Source organism: Chinchilla lanigera, unplaced genomic scaffold (assembly GCF_000276665.1).
Source record: "Chinchilla lanigera isolate Chin_1 unplaced genomic scaffold, ChiLan1.0 scaffold00023, whole genome shotgun sequence".
Lineage (NCBI taxonomy): Eukaryota > Metazoa > Chordata > Mammalia > Rodentia > Chinchillidae > Chinchilla > Chinchilla lanigera.
Window position 1 is genome coordinate 21,187,395 of NW_004955424.1, and position 20,037 is coordinate 21,207,431.

General features: G+C 34.0%; 1 protein-coding gene across 6 annotated transcripts in view; it reads right to left on the minus strand.

Moving 5' to 3' along the window:
- Ehbp1 (EH domain binding protein 1) overlaps positions 1-20,037 on the minus strand; it is a 348,572-nt gene that overhangs the window by 35,922 nt on the left and 292,613 nt on the right. For all 6 annotated transcript variants that reach the window (XM_005385727.1, XM_005385724.1, XM_013514692.1 and 3 more), the window contains 4 exons: positions 18,168-18,286; positions 15,659-15,797; positions 15,372-15,478; positions 12,497-12,620 (listed from right to left, as the gene is read on the minus strand). In XM_005385727.1, the coding sequence (XP_005385784.1) occupies positions 12,497-12,620; positions 15,372-15,478; positions 15,659-15,797; positions 18,168-18,286 (489 nt within the window). The remainder of the gene's footprint in view (positions 1-12,496; positions 12,621-15,371; positions 15,479-15,658; positions 15,798-18,167; positions 18,287-20,037) is intronic.

Below are 20,037 nucleotides of genomic sequence, written 5' to 3' on the forward strand. Positions count from 1 at the left end.
AATAGAAAATACAAAGTGAGCTCAAGGCCAGCCTAAACTGCATAGCAAGACCCTGTCTCAAAAAGACAAAAAAAAAAAAAATTTACCTCAATGTATACAATATAGTAACATGTTTATTTTTTTCAAATACAACGTTAGACTTAAGCAATATTTTTATTGCTTAAATATTTATAGCAATTTATATAAACCCTAGAGAAAGTTTGTATTTTTGTTGCGTTTTTTTCTAATAGGATACTCTGGTTTCTCTTCAGATCATATAAATCTTTTGCCTTTTACTAATAGATGAGTTAGAAAAGTATGGCTAAAATAGGAGTCAAAAAATAGGCAAGCAAGAACAGAAAAATAACTTACGAAACTACCTATATAATTAAGAATAAATGCCATCAACTGGATTCTATTTTTGAATCTGATAAACTTACAGAAGAAGTGGCACAATTTTTATTTTATGTTTAATTTATTCCTTTTCTCAAAATATTTGTTCTAAGATTTTAAGGAATGGCATAGAGTGGAATGGAATGATGAGATTTTAAAAAATCAACTTACTTCAAAAGGACAAATGTTTTACTCTGACATTTATGTGCAAAGCACTGTTGAGTCCTTGAAGGAGCCAAAAGATGAATTAAAGATACCACGCTGGCCTGGCTAGTCTAAGTGAAACATTTTATGAGCAGACATGCACGTGTTAAAACGAAGATTTTTTAAAGTGTTATAAGGAAGGAGAAAATAATTCTGGCTAGTAGTATGATCTAGGAAAGCTTCCTGGAAGCAGTTTTAAATAATGTCAGAACAAGCCAAATTAATTCTCTTATACCCCTATTTAGCTTTTACTCTCAATTATATAAAATAAACGTGAGAGCTCGAGGTGTAACTCAGTAGCAAAGAGCTTGTCTGGTATGTATCAGGCCCTGGGAGAAAGCATGAGAAATTTTTAAATAATTATATTAGTACCTCCCCTTATGCATGGGAGATAAATTCCAAGGCCTCTGCTGATTGCCTGGAACTGCCAATGGAAAAGCAAATGCCATATATAATACTGTGTCTTTTCCCTATACCTATGATTTAGTTTAACTTATAAATTAAGGTCAATAAGAGATTAACAACCATAACTAATAATGAAATAATTATAACAATATATTACATATGATTCAAATACATGAATGTGGTATGTCTTTTTCTCAGAGCAGCTTATTTACCCTTGTAATGATGTGACATAATGCCTATATGATGAGATAGGTACTATGATGTAGTGTTAGGTTACTACTGACCTTCTGATGATATGCAGTTATGTATTTCAGACTATGGCTGACTGCAGGTAACTGAAGCTGTGGGTAAGGGAGCTATCACTAAAAGCTAATCACTGTCCCTATATGTGAGTGGTTCTGCTTCTGCTAAGATGTAAATGAGAGCAAGAGATGAGGGTAATGTGAAGTAAAGGACTACTCTTTTTTTCCTCAATGCTGAGCTAAAATCAAACCCAGAGATTTAGCCAGGCTTGGCAAAGGTAAACATGTGGATAAGAGGGGCTATTGTATACTGTGCATGTCATAAATTATTTTAGGCATGTTAGAATGATCTTACACATTTCCTAAAGCAGGAACCATTAATATTTTGCTACATGGTATAAAGAAATCAATACATAGTTGATTGCTTCAAAAATATTGAATAAGCCCCTAATGTGGCTGGTTATATTTGTGAGTGGTCTTGTTAGTATCAATTCTACACAACTTTTAATGAAGTCAAACAGCAAGGGACTGAAATGATGAACTCTTATTGTAGAGCAGCTCTATAATCACAAAGAAAATACTCCCCAAACGGCTTTATTAATTGAGTTTAAAAACAAGCCTCAAGGACTATTACAGGTGATATGCATACATTCTTACTCTTTAGGATGATAAGAAACATGTCATTTATAATTCAAAAATTGTGAAAAAAATAATTTTTTCAAAAGGGATAAGTGAAACCCAATGCATTTGTTGTTCTAACACTGAGAGAACTATAAAACAGCTTCCCAGGAAGTAAAGTAACACTTCAGCAAGCCAACCAGTGCTGTTGTTATCCAGAAAGTCAGCTGCATTCTGTTGCAGTAAGTACAATGTATTTGGAGATCTGGCTTCTTGGTAATATAGCCATCAGGCATCTTTTCTCTACAAATGCAGACTTCGTTGAGGATCATGAAGAATGGCTACATTTATAGCATGGGCAAAATCAATTTAGGTTTTCTTCAAAGTAGAACTCTCCCTGTTTAATAATTAGTACTACTCATTGCATTCCAGGAGAACACGACATGATGAATTTGGATTACCAAAAGATTAAATAGATAACTCCCCATCTGGAAGGAGTTTTACACAAGGAACAATGGAAGAATAATAGAGGAGGTATTTAAGTATATTCAAAATTGGATCATTTTCTATGCCAACTCATTACTAGTGCAGATATGGTTTTAAAGTAGTGTTCTCAATAGAGAAATCTGTGGACCACCTGGTTCAGAGTCAGAGAATATTGTAAAAATGCAGATTCACAGATTTCATTTTCCATGTATTAGGAAAGGGGAAGGAGGAAGAGCAGGATGAGAATCTGCACCTCAGCTGCTAATTCTGATGTATACTGAAGTTTGAGAATAATTTTTTATTGTTAATATAATTTCAGAAATAATACCAAGGAAGTACTTACTAATTCTAGTACCATAAAAATGCAATAAATGTCAAGAAAATGAAAGATATAAGGAAGTAAATAATTTCAACCTAGTCCTAAAAAGACAAATTTTACTAATATTTTGTTTTTTTTTTTTTTTTTGGGTTTTTCTCCGGTACTGGGAACCGAACTCACGACCTTGCGCATGTCAGGCAGGCGCTTTTGCCGCTGAGCTAAATCCCCAGCCCCTTTACTAATATTTTGAAATAAATTTCATTAGGTTAGAAATACCCAAACTATTAAAAAACATTTATTTTTTTCTTTTACTGAAGCAATACTACCTTCACTGAGAATGTTAACAGAGTATTCCCTTTTTTCTTGTTAATAAATAAAAATATGTTCATGTATTGATTGGTAAATGTTTAGTTGAACTTGTGCTATTACCATTCACTCTCACTTGGTTTTAGGAGATCATTTGTGGGGGAGAAGAAGATCACAGAGAAGACTTCCCTATATACAGTACCTTGATGTGATGATATGTGACATGCCCTTTAGGATATGGCTCAAAGGGATTGTACTTGCATGTTTTATCACAGAAATCAAACTAATAAAATTTCCATGAGTTATTTTGCTTGAACAGAACTTGTTATGGAAGAAAAACCACGTATCCACAATTTAATAACTGTATGGTACATTAGTCTTTAAATTCTATAGTCAAGTGGGGAAGAATATGAGAAGAGAAGAAAAGAAGTTGCTTATAGATCTAAAAGTGGAGTAATTAGCCAAAACCAAAGGCTATCCAAATATTTTATAGCTACAGCTTCCATATATATACTTTTATGAATTAAAGTGAATAAGCAAAATAATACTTTACAGAAATGTTACACAAAATCAGTTAAAAATAACAGGCACATCTTTTGTCACCTATTCCCTAAATAACTTTTGAAAGATCAAAATGCCTAGAAGCATCAGGACAATATTATCTCACTTTTCAAGAACAGATTTTAGAATACTTCTTTCTCCTAAATATTGGAGATGCAAATTCTAAAATGTAAAATGAATGCTTGTGAAGGACACTGAGCTCCCTCTGGTGAAGGCATAACAAGTTTATTAAGTAAGCACCACCTCTGGAATTATAATCCCCTCTGGCTTCTTCCACTGAGTTTACTGGTTCAATTTTCATAACCATGAGCATCATTAGGGCAATGCAGTAATTAAGAGTTGTTAGAAAGTGAATTCTCAAACTGCAGATTAGAAAATTAAACTATTTCCTGATTACATATTAATGGAGCACAACAATAGCAGTTGCCATAAGCTTGGAAGGCAACCAAGGGATAAATCTGTGTACTTAATTACCATAAACAATGGCTGCATAGAAATGAAGTTTTATGCACATTCCCTTCTGTAATATGTCTGATATCAGTACACACTTGACAATTCTTGTTCAATTATCTCTATTATTTAATGCGCTGTGAACGGCTCTGTGTAAATAAAATTAACCACCCCAATTACTTTGAATTCATCTAGGGACAACGTAATAAAAAATGTGAAGAATTCTGCATGCCTATTAATCTAAAACATTACAGAAGCTTCCTCATATTCTCTTGTCTGTATTTATTTTGTCTATATTTATTTTACTGCTCTGCTAATTCAATTACATTTACCACTGTTGGTCAATGGAGTTTTTGTTACGTAATTAATCCTTATATAGTGCCATAAACATGGTCATTATCTGATAATATCTACATGGTCTCAAATGCTAAGTAGTGACTTTAATAACTACATGAATTTAATCAAACTTATAAGCCTATGTCTAAATTGTTAAAAACATTTTTAAAAACCATATAAAACAAATATGTAATTATAATAAAGTTCAGAATTCCTCTTGGAGTATAAGAAACGAGGAAATACAAATGAAAGAAACCAGGAGAGAGACACACATAGCATAAAATGCTTGATCCTTAAAAAGATTTTAAAGGATTGGCTGTATTTTCAATTTTGTACTTCCTCAGTATCTATGAGTCATAGCATCAAAAGTCTGCCTGCTTTATACCGTATACAATACACTAGCTTAGCAGTAGCAGTACACTGTTACAATAACAAGACAGCAATCATTTATTTTTTTTTTTTTTTTTTTTTTTTTTTGGTTTTTCTCCGGTACCAGGAACCGAACTCACGACCTTGCGCTTGCCAGGCAGGCGCTTTGCCGCTGAGCTAAATCCCCAGCCCCGACAGCAATCATTTAATGTTGGTGTTTATGAAGAGAAAATAAATCAATGAGAGTGAAATTATATTACTTTGTACTTTTATCACAGAAAGACTGTTTAAAAAAACACCTTCTACACTTGCCTTTCTGTTACTTATTCACAGAGAAAATCTTCTATGATCACATATAGTATCTCAAGCATGTAAGTATCTAAAATTTTAATAATTTTAAGTATTTTGACTCTAAGCAAGAAACATGACATTGAGCGAACCAGTATTCACGTTTCTAAAGCACTAATTTTCTATAAGCTCTTCTGATGTACTGTGAAACTAACTATACTTTTTTTAATAGCTGAGTTACATTATTGAAACAGATCAAGATCACATTTTTAAGAGTAAAACTAAGGGGCCTTAACATAGGAAATGTACACACATATCCAGCGTTATAACTGTAAGCTACTAACATAAACAAAATTTCTTTAATTTAGAAGTTTGGTCATTTAAATTTTAATTGGTTTTGCTTTTAACAGAACCTCAGAAAACTATTTTTTAGCATTTGTAAGTAATTGATACTGAAAAATGGCTTCCTAAAAGTTATTACATTTAAGTTTCATAATGTTCTAAAATAAGCAAAAAGGTATATGATTCTTTTTAAAAGGTCTCTATTTTTATCCCTTTGCCTATTCCAAAGGAGGATGTTTCACAGCCTGATTTTCATGATAATGACATTGTGCTGACCAGGGTAAATGAATAATAAGCTTGTTGAATCACTAATGAGTCAAATAGGTATGTTAAGTTCCCATCTTTTTACATAAACTAAACGAATATGGATCTGTGGTTTCTTCTTTTGTGATTCTGGGGATTGAACCAAGGTACCCCGGGTATATGCTAGGCAAGTGTTCTACCCTGAGTTAATCCTCACCTTTGATCTGTTTCTTCTGAGTTACTAATTATAAATAACAAAATGAGAGGGTCCAGATAATTATTAAGAAAGCTCTCAGAAAATCAGAAGTTTACCTCTAAGAGAATAAGAGATGAAGCAGAGAACAGATTAGGCAGCATCTGAGGGTTGTGCTCCAGAGCTGAGATAGGGTTTGGACTCATGCTCTACCACTTGTAAACTGCATGGAATGGGAGCTTACTTCTCTGAGCCTTGGTTTCCTTATGTGAAAACTGTGATTCTTAATAGTACTGATTAGTAACAAAATCTATTTCATAAGGTTACTGTGAGAAACAATAATGTGTGTAAAGCATCTTCCAGAGCTAGACACATAATTATTAGCATACAATAAAAATTGACCATTGATGTCATGTTTAGGTGAAGATAATAGATAATTCTGGAGATTCAAAAGTGAAAGTTCCCATAACAAATCATGTGTATTTTACTTTTGTGTATTATATATAGCCATTTTTTTTTTCCTTTTCCTTCTTGGTGTTTTGAGACAGGGTCTCACTGTAGCCCAGGCTCATTTAGAACTCACTGTGTAGCCCAGGCTGGCCTCAAATTCACAGTGATCCTCTGCCTCAGCATCGTAGGTGCTGGGATTATACTAGTATGCCACCACACTCAGCTCTAATTTTCCTCTTTAAAGCAGCTTTAATATTACATGTGATTCCTTATTAAGGTAAGGAATCTTTCTGAAGAATGTATAGAAAAGCTATCCCCTCCCTTTTTTTTTTGCAGTTATTGGGCACTGAACCCAGAATGTTCACACTGAGTGACATTCCCAAGCCATTTAAATTTTTTATTTTGAGACACAGTCTTGCTAAGCTGCTAAATTGCCCAGGCTAGGGTTAAACTTTACATCCTCTTGACTCAACCTCTGTGTAGCTGGAATGACACATGTGTGCCACTCTGCCTAGCTATTTATTTCAATTCATTTTTTCCTAAGTGTGTTTAACATTCTAAATGGCAACTGGGTTTTTGGAGTAAATACTCTTTAAAAAAGCTATGGAATCAGTATTTTTGGCTCAAGGACTCAAGAAAGTTATCAGGATCTTTTTACTCAGTGACCAAAGGCTATAAAGTTGGAAGAAGTAATTTTATTGTAATGCACACACATTTAATTTTTATGCTTTCCAATCACTGGGATATAATATCCAATATCCTTAATTTAAAGGCTCACAGTTTCAGCAGATTCAGCCCATGGTAGGCTGGCTCCCAAGGAGAAACATGAGAGTGAAAGGACATAGTAAAGCAAAGATATCTCATTTGTGGTGGTTGAGAAGCAGAGCAAAGTGGGGGGTGGGGCAGAGAGGAAGGGATGAGGGACCAGATACAGACACCAAAGTCAAGGCTCCATGACCCACCCAGACACACCCAGAATTGTGCTTCCTCATAGTAATCTCCTAGTCAGCTCCCAAAGCCAATCAACTTGACCATAACCAGCACAAAATGTAAACCAAATGCTGTCACTTAAAAACACAATAAAAAAACTACAATTCTATAATAAGAAAGTGAAAACAGATTGAGAATAGAAAAGAAACACTATTCATCATAGTAACACAATTCATAGCACTATAGTAAAAGGGCCCATTAACGTTTCCATTATAAAATACAGCTGCATTTTTTGCAGAGTTACAACATTGCTGGCACATACATCACCACTATACATACAGGGTCAGCATGGAATATATATAGTAATATAGTATATATTTCTTTCTTTTTTTTTGTCTTTTTTGAGACAAGGTCTCACTATGTAGTTCAGGATAGCCTTGAGCTCACTTTGTCGCCCAGTCTGGTCTGGAACTCACAACGATCCTCCTGCCTCAGTCTCCCAAGGGCTGGGATTACAGGTGTGCGCCACTACGCCTGGCTATAGTATATATTTCTAACTAACAAGTTTTGTTATTCACAAAAAAGTAATCATAATAACCTTTAGGTGCTACAAATTCAAAATTTCTTTCTCAACAATTACATCTGCATGTACATGTAATTAAGAGCAGATAGAAAACAAAGAATTTGCATGAAAGTTTTATAGGCCTCAAGGTGGAATGGCAGAAAATAATACATTTTGAAGCACATTTTAAAAGAAAAATAAACCAGGAGTGGTGGCATACACCTGTAATCTCAGCATTCTGGGAGGCTGAGGCAGGAGGACAGCAAATTCAAGCTCAGCCTGAACAATTTAATGAGACGCTGTCTCAAAATTTAAAAAATAAATAAAAATGGGTGGGGGATGTAGCTCAGTGTGAAGGCCTTGGGTTTAATCTGCAGTAAAACACACACACACACACACACACACACACACACACACACACAGTATTCAAACAATCACAATTTAGGATTAAGCCAGCAACTACAGATGACCAGACATACATATCCTCACTTTCCTCAGTCTCCATCACTGATGCCCTTTCCCAGCCATTGCCATTCTCATCCCTGGCATCTTTTCATTTTGTTGCATGACCAACCGAGGCTCTCTCTTACATTTCTTTCTATTTTCTTGCTAAAGCTTCCTGGCAAAATGCAGGAGAAATGCCTAGCACTCTGGACCATCATCCAGGCTCTTGTACTCTGCCTTTACCTCCTCTCACTGGGCAAGAGCATCAGTGTAAAACAGGTGACCCTTAAAATGCAGAGTTGCTCAAGCTCAGGGAACCTAAGACTCAGGTCTAGGATAACTATTCATAATATGTCATTACATTTTGGACTAATAATTTTTTAAATTGGTTTTTCAAAAATTGAGACAAAGTCTCATTAAATTGCCTATGCTGGTCTTGAACTTGCAATCCTTCTGCCTCAGCCTCTGGAGTAGCCAGGAATATGGACAAGTGCCACAGTGCCTATCTTGAATTAATAGGTTATTGTGAATTATTTCACATGTGAACATTTATAACAGCTTTACTTTTGGAAAATGTTTTCTGAATTCTAAATAAACCTCACAATTCATTTAAAATTAACTACAGAATTACTGTATTATTCTGAAATTCCAATCCCAGGTATATACTAAGAACTAGCCGGGCATGGTGGCACATGTCTGTAATCCCAGCACTAGGAAGTCTGAGGTAGAAAGATGACAAATTCAAAGCGAACCTGCACTACTTAGTGAGATCCTACTAAAAAACAAACAAACAAAAGCCCCTAAAATCAGAGTTTCAAACAGGTACTTATACACAGGCGCTCAAAGTAGCTAAAAGGAAGAAACAACCTAACTGTCCACAGTGATGGGTAAATAAATATAGTCCATATTACGCATGCCCATATCTTATAATCTGAGTTACTACCTTGAAGATAACAATACACAATGCATTAGCCATTGCTAATCTCCTATTATCTTGTTTTGACAGTCTATATTTTTTCTCTTTAAAAGAAAAAAATTAAAAATATTATATATATATCTCTATATATCTTTTTTTTTTTTTTTTATGAGCCACTGTCTCACTACGTAGTTCATGCTGGCCCTGAATGCACTATGTAGCCTACGCTAGCCTTAAAGGCATAGCAATCCTCCTATCTCAGCCTCTTGAGTGCTGGGGTTACAGGCGTGAGCCACCACGCCCAGCCTAGTATGGATAAACATTGAAGACATTATGTTAAATGAAAGAAGCTAAACACAAAAGGACAAATGGTGTTCAGTTTCATTTATATGAAATATCTAGAATAAAGCAAACCCAGAGAAACAGAAAATATAGTAGATTTCTCAGAGGATTATGGAAGGAAGGGATGGAGAGTTATTACTTAGGAAGTATACAATTTTGGTTTGTGGAAATTAGAACTTCTGAAAATATATATTGGTGGGGATTATATAATACTGTGGATGTATTAAATGCTATAGAATTGTATACTTTCAAATAATTAATTTTATATTAAATTAATTTTAAATCAGTAAAAAACTGAATAGTCAATATTTACAAGTACACAAAAACTTAAAAATGGGGCTAAAGTGTATTTTTTCAGTGAAGAAGATATGGTGGGAAAAGATACCTGAGTTAAGAGCTAGAAAGCCCGAAAAACCACGTTTGAGTCCTACTCTGCCTTTACTAATGGTATCATCTTTTTTTTAGTGCACATTAACTATACAGAATGGGTTTTATGGTAGATTTTCAGAATACTTGTAACATCCCTTCACCATGATTTCTCCCTTTTCTTTCATTCCCTTTCTCTTTAAGTATCCCTCCTATGTACCTCTAAATAAGATCATCTTAAATGAGTTGTTTTCCCTGGCTGAGCCTCGGTTTATCATGTGAAGAATAAACTGTGCTTCATTCTAAGGTTAGGAATCAGAAAGTACACTGAAATCTTTAATTTGTAACATACCAGAAAAAAAGGTATAATACCTTAAATGAAAACTTGGAATATACTGGAACCCAAAACTAAAAAGGATGATATAAACATATGGCTTTGGTCTTCTAACATTTTATCCCTTTATCAGTTTTTGTCCCCCTGCTCCCCTCCCATGGTACTACGGACTTGATCAAAAGCCTTTACACTAAATTCCATTCCCCAGCCCTTCTCATTCCGGAACAGGGTCTTCCTAAGTCACTAAGTTGGCCAGGCTGGGCTCAAACTTGCTAGTCTCTTACCAGAGTGCTGGGATTACAGGTATGGGACACCACACTGGGTTTAGGGAAATCTTAAAACATAATTTGTATGGAAGGGAGTGTAATACAGTCCCAAGTGATTCTTTATCAAGTTGGGGTATCTAGTTAGTTTTAGTTTGACTCTGCAGTAGCAGGTGCAGTTAGGATCACAATTTTTCCTGTGAAACAAGGAATACCAAGATTCCCAAAGGAATTCTAGAATGTCTAATTTATGACTGTCTTTTGTATTATAAATCACCTAGAGTTGGAATGGGCTATTTCAAAGCTTCACTAATGATAATGTGTGTTGGAAAGGAGAATTTGAAATTCTTTTTGTTAGAACCCTCAATAATCAGGTTCTACATGAAAAAGGAAACAGAATTTCTAGCTTTTTTTGCTAGTGGAATAAGGCTCTTTGTACATTAATATCTAATTCATGCAACACAATTAGCAAAGCTGTTTTACTCCATTTATTAAAAAAAAACACCAAATTTGCCTCCTTAAAATATTTAAGGATAAAAATACATATAATAAAATATATTTAAGGAAATAACTTAAAACTATATGGTAGAAATTACACTATCTAGTATTTATATTTTCTTATACTGCGATCATAGCCAATATTTTTTAAATCCCTTGGAAACCAAAGGGAAAAATATAAATGTAAAGCAATTGCCTGGACGAGACTGAACGTGCATGTAACTTGTTAGGGTTATGATCGACATGTCTCTATATAATCTGGCACAGTGTGAAGGGTCGTGTATAACAGGATCTGGTGGTGACCTGAATTCAAGTCTGAGCTCTGCCATTTGATGATCTGTGTGAGCCTGAGCATTTGCTATACCTCTGTAACCTCACCTGAACAATGAGAGAATTAGGTAATAATTTTTTCAAAGAAGTTTTTTTGCTTTTAAATTTCAAGCAGTAGAAACTTTTCTTGAAACAAGCTCTTCCCAGAAGCCCACCATTTCAAATAAACTCAAAGCTATACTCTTTGAAGTAAGGTAAGGAACCCAGATGTTTGTCTGCTTTCTGCCCCCTTATTTTGAGTTTCTAAAGTGCCACTGAAGAAGTTTTGGGGCTCCACAGGACATAGTTTGAAACCCAGTGGGCCATTAAAAACCTCACATCTCTTTCTGTTCTAGTATGTCGGAATTTCACTAATATGTGCATACAAATATTTCAGACATATCTTTATTTCTGAAGTTGTTCTTTTATTATAAATACATTTTTGGAAAATGAGGAAAATGTTAGGAAAGACTTCCTATCATAAGTCATGCTACTCTAGTTTAACACTGCCATAAAATTAAAATTAAAGCAATTAATTAGATCAAAGGAATGTATTTTTCAGTCTTATTTTTGACATATATCCTTCTTAATATATGTGAATGTTTTGAATCTATTTCTCATTTTTATCCTTCCACAGGAACAGCAGGATTTCAAAGAAATATACATATACAGATACATACATACAGGTCTTTTCCAATAGCTAACTGGGTTCCTAGATCCAATAAATCACCATTTGCAATCAGCATTAAATGCCGATCTATCCTCTGGTTAGGATCTAACTTGCTGCTCTAATCCATCTTTATAAACGTTGCTATATGCCTTAATCCTTTCACATGCAACTGTGATACAAAGTATTACAGACTTTTAAAAACCTGTTCTCTTGAAAAAAATTGTGGAGCATCAGTAACCAGATAGTATTCTCAAATTTCAGTGATCTAGTCCATGGAGCCCGTCCCCTACGCACAGTGCTCTGTTTCATGCAGTACATGGCTTTAGCTGGCCAAATCTTTTTTTTCCCCCCAATGAATCAGTAGAACAGTAAAGATCTTACTTTTTTTTTTTAGAGCAGTGGCATATCAATGAGGCACAGATGTGTATTCCAACTCTGCATGGATGAGCACACTGTTCAATAGTGCTGGCTCACACGCTATCAGGGCAAGTTATCACTTCCCATGAAGGCACTCTTATCACCAGGGCCCAGAGAGGTGGCTGCAAATCGCAGCCTTTTTATTTTCAAGGCAGTTTTGCTGAACATTCAGGCTTCAAAGATTCACACTTCCAAAACTCTATAAGAGTTTGTGAACGCTCAATTTGCCAAAACTGTTTACAGTGTAATTGGGCACCATACCTGTGTCCATGAGATAGCGAAGGCGCTTCTCCACCAGCGCGGCACGGGTGTCAATTTGCTTTTGCTCATTCTCTAGTGCTGCCAATTCTCCTACAACATACTGACTGGTGTCTTTGAACCCTTTCTGTTAACGAGAACAAACAGGAAGGAAAAAAAAACTCACTTGTAAGTTGCATTTTTTCCTTTTTACAAACACTTAGTAAAGCACTTACCTAGAGAACCAAATGTACCCTGCGTATCAAGTCCTTCCTTGTGATTTAGAAATTTTTCATAAATATGACGTACACCAAATGTTTGAAAATAGAAAATATTTTAGCTGTTCAATATTTCATTTATAGTTTCATATTCATTTGCCAAATTTAACAAGTTAACACTAAGTTAAAAAATTCTCCTTAGAGTTAAGTCGAAGTTACTTAGGCATGAATAAAAACAGAAGAGAATTTTCCCCCTTGGTGACTATTGAAATAGACCTTTAATTCAAAAGTGTACTGTACAAAAATAGAGTATTACTATGGAATTGATCCTTAAGCTATGCATCATGAGAAAATCAGATTTATTCTAGAATAATACAAAATTAGAAAGACATCTTTTTCTTTCTCTGCTTAAGAGTATTTAAAAATACTTTTAAAAATATTTTAAAAGTATTTTAAGAGTACTTTAAAATACTCTTAAAAAAACAGTAAGTTTGCAGTATCTCTAGTTTACCTTCCAGCCAGCTCCTATACTTAAATATTTCATTCTGTTTGCATATTACTAATTATTATAGTTGTACATTCTAACCTGATAGGTGGCTTTGCTACACAGGATCTAATGCAAGTAGTATACTAATTGGCTAATTTTACATTTAGCAAATTTTGTTTTTTAGCAAATTTTTATTTCAATTGAAAAATATACTTTTTATAATTATCCATGTTTAAAAAGTTATGCTAAAAAAGTTATAAGTTTTATGTGAAAAAGCAGCTTTACTATAAAGTGTCACATATCCTTAATTTTTTTTGCATTTTCTCCCCCTTTTTGCAGTGCTGGGGATTGAACCCACGGCCTCAGGCTTGCCAACCAAGTACTCTATCACAGAGCTGTACCCCCAACCCTTTTGTTTGCATATTAGAAATTTTAATCATTATAGGCAGGGTTGTTATTTATGGATTAAGTACAGCCCCTTTTGGAATACCTGCTTATCTTTTGACACTCACAGAGCAAAGAGGGCTAAGTAGCTGAGAAATACTGAAGAACTGCTTAAGTGATTACTTTCTCACCACCAATACTACCAACACTTAGGGCATTATTTATTCGGAGAAATAAATGTGTACAATTTTCAGTCAAATGCTTTCCCTACCTAGAAGCATATCAATCTCTAACGAACTATGAGGAATTATCATTTTGTATTCCTTAAATAAGAAACAATAAAAAATTATGTTAATTATGAGTGTATTTTGGAATTCTCATGATCAGTAAACATGTGTAACTCTACCTATAGCTTAAATACCTTCTGAACTAGTAAATAATTTGGACTCACTTGTGAACTCCATTTTTAACAACTAACTGTTACGCTGATTATGACAAATTCAAAGGTGAAATATTTTCAGGAATAAAACTGATAATTTCTCAGGATATTTTAATTTAAAAAGTCACTGTATTTTTAAAGGTCATATAAAATGGATGTTTCCATTTCAATACAAAATAAAACTAAGTAATTATACGCACTAATGGTAACTTTAAAATTAGGAATAAACTGGTAAATGCTTTCTGAACCTATCTACCAGATAGCACAGCATTTTTAAAAGGACTTTTTCTCTCTTTCAGTCCCACCCAAAGTGATAAAACAAATATGGTAGTTTGCAAAGACAATAAATAACAAAGATGTAAGAAAGCAGAAACTTCATCGCTTTGACTGATTAGCGCAGTTAAAAATAGTATCAAATTTCACAATCAGATTTCTCTAGTGTGAATATATAATATCTTCAAGTATTCCACAACATATAAGTTATGGGACATACTTCATCAGAATATGCCAGTGATGTCCTTGGTACTTATACCTTTCCAGGTCTTCTAAAAGTGAGTAACTTAAAATGAGAAGCTTTAAGAGTTCTAAAATGCAGTTGGTAACTCAGACTGCCTCATAAGGATTTTAAAACCCAACAAAGACAATCTCAACCATAAAAATAATGAAAATATTTAGACAAACTATAGATAATAAAAAAGTAGCACCATTAAAAAGAACTATGTTTCCAGAGAAAAATTCAAGTTAAGACTTGTTCTTCTTGCTTCTGTCCCGCAGCTGTCCATCAAAAGCAGCTTTCTCCCTGCGGTCTATCAAATATTTCCCTCACAAATCAATTTTACACATGATCAGCCCATACCCCTACTGAGCTGAACCTCCCCGTTAATTAAGTGAAGAAATTACCATATATATTATATTAATGCAAACATCATTCAGCTAGTAATTCACGGCTGATCTGGATAATGGAAAGGTTGAACACCCATTAACCCAAGCCAACAAAATGGGTTGGCTGAGAAATTCTAGCAGGTCTCATGTGACTTTTCCCTCTAACTGCAGCTCTGCGGTATCTGCTATTGTAATAATTAAAATCCTCCCGGTAGATCAATACTGGAATCTCTTTATGGGAAGTGCCCTGATGGAAATGTCTCAAGGAAGCTGGGGCTGTGGAACTCTGAAAAATTCATTTTTTTTATCTGACAATTATCACCACACTGCAGACTAATTCAACAGTGCACCCCTCTCACTCTGCTTTGAATGCACTGGAGATTGACATCTTAAAAAACCTAACATCTCATTTTAACAAATAAAGGCACTATTTCCACATACAGTTTGGAATTATCAGCAATCATGAAACCACACAAAAAATTAATATACATTAAGCACTTCATCTTCTGATGGCTTCCTCTGAGTTTCAGTTATCGCTGCCTTCTCCTCATTTCCTTTCTTTGTATCTTCTTGTATTGATCTCTGCCTTTTCATCTCTTAAAAAAGGGGAGAGACATGTAAAGTTATTACAAAGCTTGATATTTATGTACTGAAATATGGATTTACACTATCAGCTTTTAAATACACACACATACATACATATATACATACACATATGTATCTTCAGATATTGTTAAATCATCAAATGGGAGAACATCTGTAAAAAGTGTTCCTACCTGGTCTATTCTCAACATATTGACTGAAAGACTGAAGCTGAGTTTTTCTGACTGTAGAATCCTTGCTGAACACAACAGGATTTCTAAAACCTTCTGTTGCTTTTTGTAATCGTTCAGTCCGGAGATCTTCTGTGCCATTCTAAAAGTAAAACAAAACATGGTACAGAAGTCTTAATCTTATAAACATAAAATTACCCATTAGGAAGGCAACTTTTGCTAATTTAAGGTAATGCTGACTTAGAAATTTTAGAAACTCTTACAAAGAAAAAGGATTTTAAAGTACTTAAATACTGTAGGTTTCTATTGCCTGTAATAAAAAAACTTTGGGCTATACAGTTTAAACCCTTGATAACATTGATACATTAGATACTATGACCCCTCATGTCTTTTGTAGGTGATAGGTATCATTTAAGTCATATTCTCTTCTATTCCCCCTACTATTTGCCCCATCAATTTGAATAGCCCCACAAAATTGTATGACAAGAAGAAATAGTTTCTAATTTTATGCCCATTGAGATAAACCACTAATGCTGGATGAAGGCTAAAAGGTAGGATTATAATACTACCCCACTGAACTGCATTTCATCAGCTATAACTTTCCAAAGCCAGATTTGTAAGTAAGCCCTTTACAGTGAAGGAAACTACAATTATCTTTTCCAGAGCTTTCTATGTTAATACTGGTAACAAATTCAAATGGTTCTATCAACAAGAAATATCCCAGAAGACTGAACCACTGCAGTGTGTGGAAGCTGCAGATACCGAGGTGCTGTGTACCAAACAAATATTTCATTTTATACCTAATCTTTTATTATTTTTATTAAGTGTTTTGAAAGTAAATAGGGAAAGGCTAAGATGCATGACTAATAGCTAAGCCTGCTGAATGCTGAAACTGGTTATCAAAAGCTACCAAGACTTTGCCCTTCCTCTGCATTGAGACAATCAGTAATGAGGGAGCCCTCCAATGGCCTATTCTCTAGCCTCAAGGAGGCCTGGGATACAGAATCCTCAAGGGAAGGTAACAGTTTATCCTTTTCCACAAACACAGAATGCCTCATTTATAAATGTGTAAACTGCATTTTATTAAAAAAATAAAAACCCAAATCAATGCTGAAAGCAAGAGAACAGATGGACTCTACATATTCTTTATAAATACTGTTTTCAAATTTTCACTGAAGAGATTCATGCAAAGGCAATCTGTTTAAAGCATACCTTTTGCTGGAATAACTTTAAAAATGACTATATAGTGTATTTTGGAAAGCAAAACCAATTTCATCTATGAAGATAATAAACCATAAGAATGAAAACATCTCTATTTTACTTTTTTAAAAGTCATCTAGTATATTTATCATTAACATCATCCTTTTAATGTCGTAGCTAGGTAGTTCAGACAGAAATAATTTTGGCTTTTTTTAAGGAAAAGTGGGAATTCTACTGTTATTATAATAACTATCCAATAGAGTAAAAACTCAGGTCTTTACAAAAATAAACAAACACGCTAAATTTTTTTAGGCTTGGCAACATGCTAAAATATCAGTATGATTAACCAGCAAATCCCACCTTAAGAAACCTTTTTATGACTGGGGACTTCTGCCACTTTACAAATGTATTCCCCTAAACCCACTAATTCAGTTAGCCTTTTCAATCCATTGTATTATTCTTAGGCCAGCTTCATTCTGCATTAAACCCACTGCAGAAAGCTAAATTGAACGCAAAAAATCAGACCCGATCCAGGCTTCCTTTTGTTCAAAGATAGAGACCAAAAGTCCTCTGTTGCTGCCACACACTTTCATCACCAATTTACAGAAACCGACTATATAAGGGAAAAGCAATGAAAGTCATTGTTTTGGGACTTCAAAGCATCTCTGTGGCAGGGAAAGGAAATCCTTTCAGTCAGCAGGGCAATCCCCATAGTCCGCAGGTGGGTGAAAAGTTATACAGGACTGAAAGCGCCCTGAAGCTAAAGAAATACTAATGATACACTGTGAGGAAAAGAGGGGAACATGTGGGTGGGGAAAATACAGCCCAAGAACAACAATAATAGTCTTATAATGTGGCATTCTGGCTAAAATGTTTTATTAGGTAAGATTCATAATGGCACAAAACATGTTAATATCTTAAATGCTTATATTCAGTCATATCATTACCTTCAGGTGTGATGGATTCTTATAAATAATACAAATTTTAGATCATGTAAACAGAAGGTTGAGGGTTATAGAAAACCATGCTAGACATCTCTTGGCAATACTGCTAGAAAAATATGCATATAGAACTGAATAGTAGTTTCTATATACCCTCTACTTGAAACAGCTATTGAAAATAGTTCTCTGAAAAACAGTACATAAGTACATATTATCATATTGATATGTAATGTATTAGTGGCCAGTTAACACAAAGTTTTATACCTTACTCTTGTTGTGAATAAGTTAACAAATTTATTTTAGGATATAAAGTGCCAGTAGAAACCAGAAAATACAGATACTGAGCCAAATGTTAAATAAGTAAGATTTACCTTCACGTCTTGCTCTGAGCTCTCAGCAACAGCTTTCTGAGCAACACCAGAGAGTGCCACCTGTGGCTGAGCTTCTAGGAATTTCTTCAGCTTCAAGTCCATCAATTTACTGTTTTGTTCTGTTAAATATGAGCATACCATGAATAATGAGTAACATGTATTTAGATGTACAGCCTACTGATTTAGGTAACATCATAAAAAATTACTATATTTTAAATGAAAGAAGAAAAGGACATAAAAGCCACAACAGGTCAGACCAAACACTTAGGAAGCTCTCTCTATATATATATATCAACATTTGTAAGGATGCCTAAGTTATACTACAGTTAGTAGTAACTAAGTTATGCTATAGTTAATAGGTAGCTATGCTTACCTGAAAAATTAAGATGTATACGATGCACATATTTATGTAAGTTACTACATATGTTATATATAACAACAAAGTAAATTTGAGATACATTTTATTTAAAGTTATAGTACTGTTTCAAATCTTAGTATATAACGCCATATTCTAAAAGTTCTTAATACAATCTTGGCCATGTACACACTATTAGAATCGATGTATAAATATATATTTTTACATATTCATCGAAATAGGGTATAGGTTTACAAATACCTTCTAGTTAGATGGCAGAAATACAATGAAGACTAACACGTTTTTGGAATATATTAAATACAGATTAAAAATTTAAATAAAATATGAGTATAATTTTAAAAACAATTACAAATAATTTTAGCAACTAATCTTTAAAAATAAAATAGTTCAGAAATAAGCAGAAACAGCAATTTTTAATAAAATGGTTGTAAAAGACATGCCAACCATTTGGTGAATGATATTTTTCATAAAGATTAATAACTTTTCTAATTATAGTACTCTTAATAAATGCTATTATCATTACTTTCATGCAAATTGGCCACTTTATATTGCCAGACTTCTTTTTTAAACAATATCTGATGAACTATGGTCAAATCAAGATAAAGATGAAACAATTTATTATTAAAACATTATGACTTTTTTATACATATTACAAAAGAACTTTGGGGAAAATAAAGCAAGGATAAAAACCATTATATATTCTACATGCATCCAGACTCCAGTTTGCATCCCCATTTCTCACTGCCATGAACTGGACCAAGGTCTGAACTGGGAAGGCTATCTATGCACATGCCAATGCTTATTGGCATGCTTGGGGGCTATAAATAATATATTAGTTAACTCTGAACAGGAAGACTGAGATATGTTTTCACTTTTAGCATAAAGTAGGAAGAGATTTTGTTTTTAAAGTATGAGGGCCAAGCCTGATAGGATTAAAATTAACTCATTTTTTAAAAGTATTTCACAAAGCTGCAATAGCTGAGACTAGAAAATTTCTCTCACCTTACCTAAGAAACAATTTTTCCTATCTTCCTAATCTACTACAAAGAACACATGTATTACTTATTATCACTAATTTTATACTTTCATAAGTTGAATACTAAGATTTCAATTATGTACTTATGGATATTCTTAGCTATGAAGGGATAATACTGCTTTCGAATCAAGCCTTTGGTCATAGCTCTGGGAGAGTAGGTAAATGACAACAAAAATCTCCTCCTCATATAGAAAAAAAACAAACCTACCCAAGTTCTACAGTATCTATGAAAGATGTAAAAGCCAATTCTAATTTTGAGTGAGACATTTAAAAAATTTCCCCAGATATCACAATTCCTTTGGATATGCATAATTAAGAACACACTAGCTTCCGTCTAGCAATAGTATATTTTAATAGTAGGCTATGAAGGCACTCCTCATGGCTAGGAAGATCCTGGTCAATTGCTTCTAAGAGCATGACAGGAGGAGTGATAGCATGATTTCAAACAGGAGAAAAAA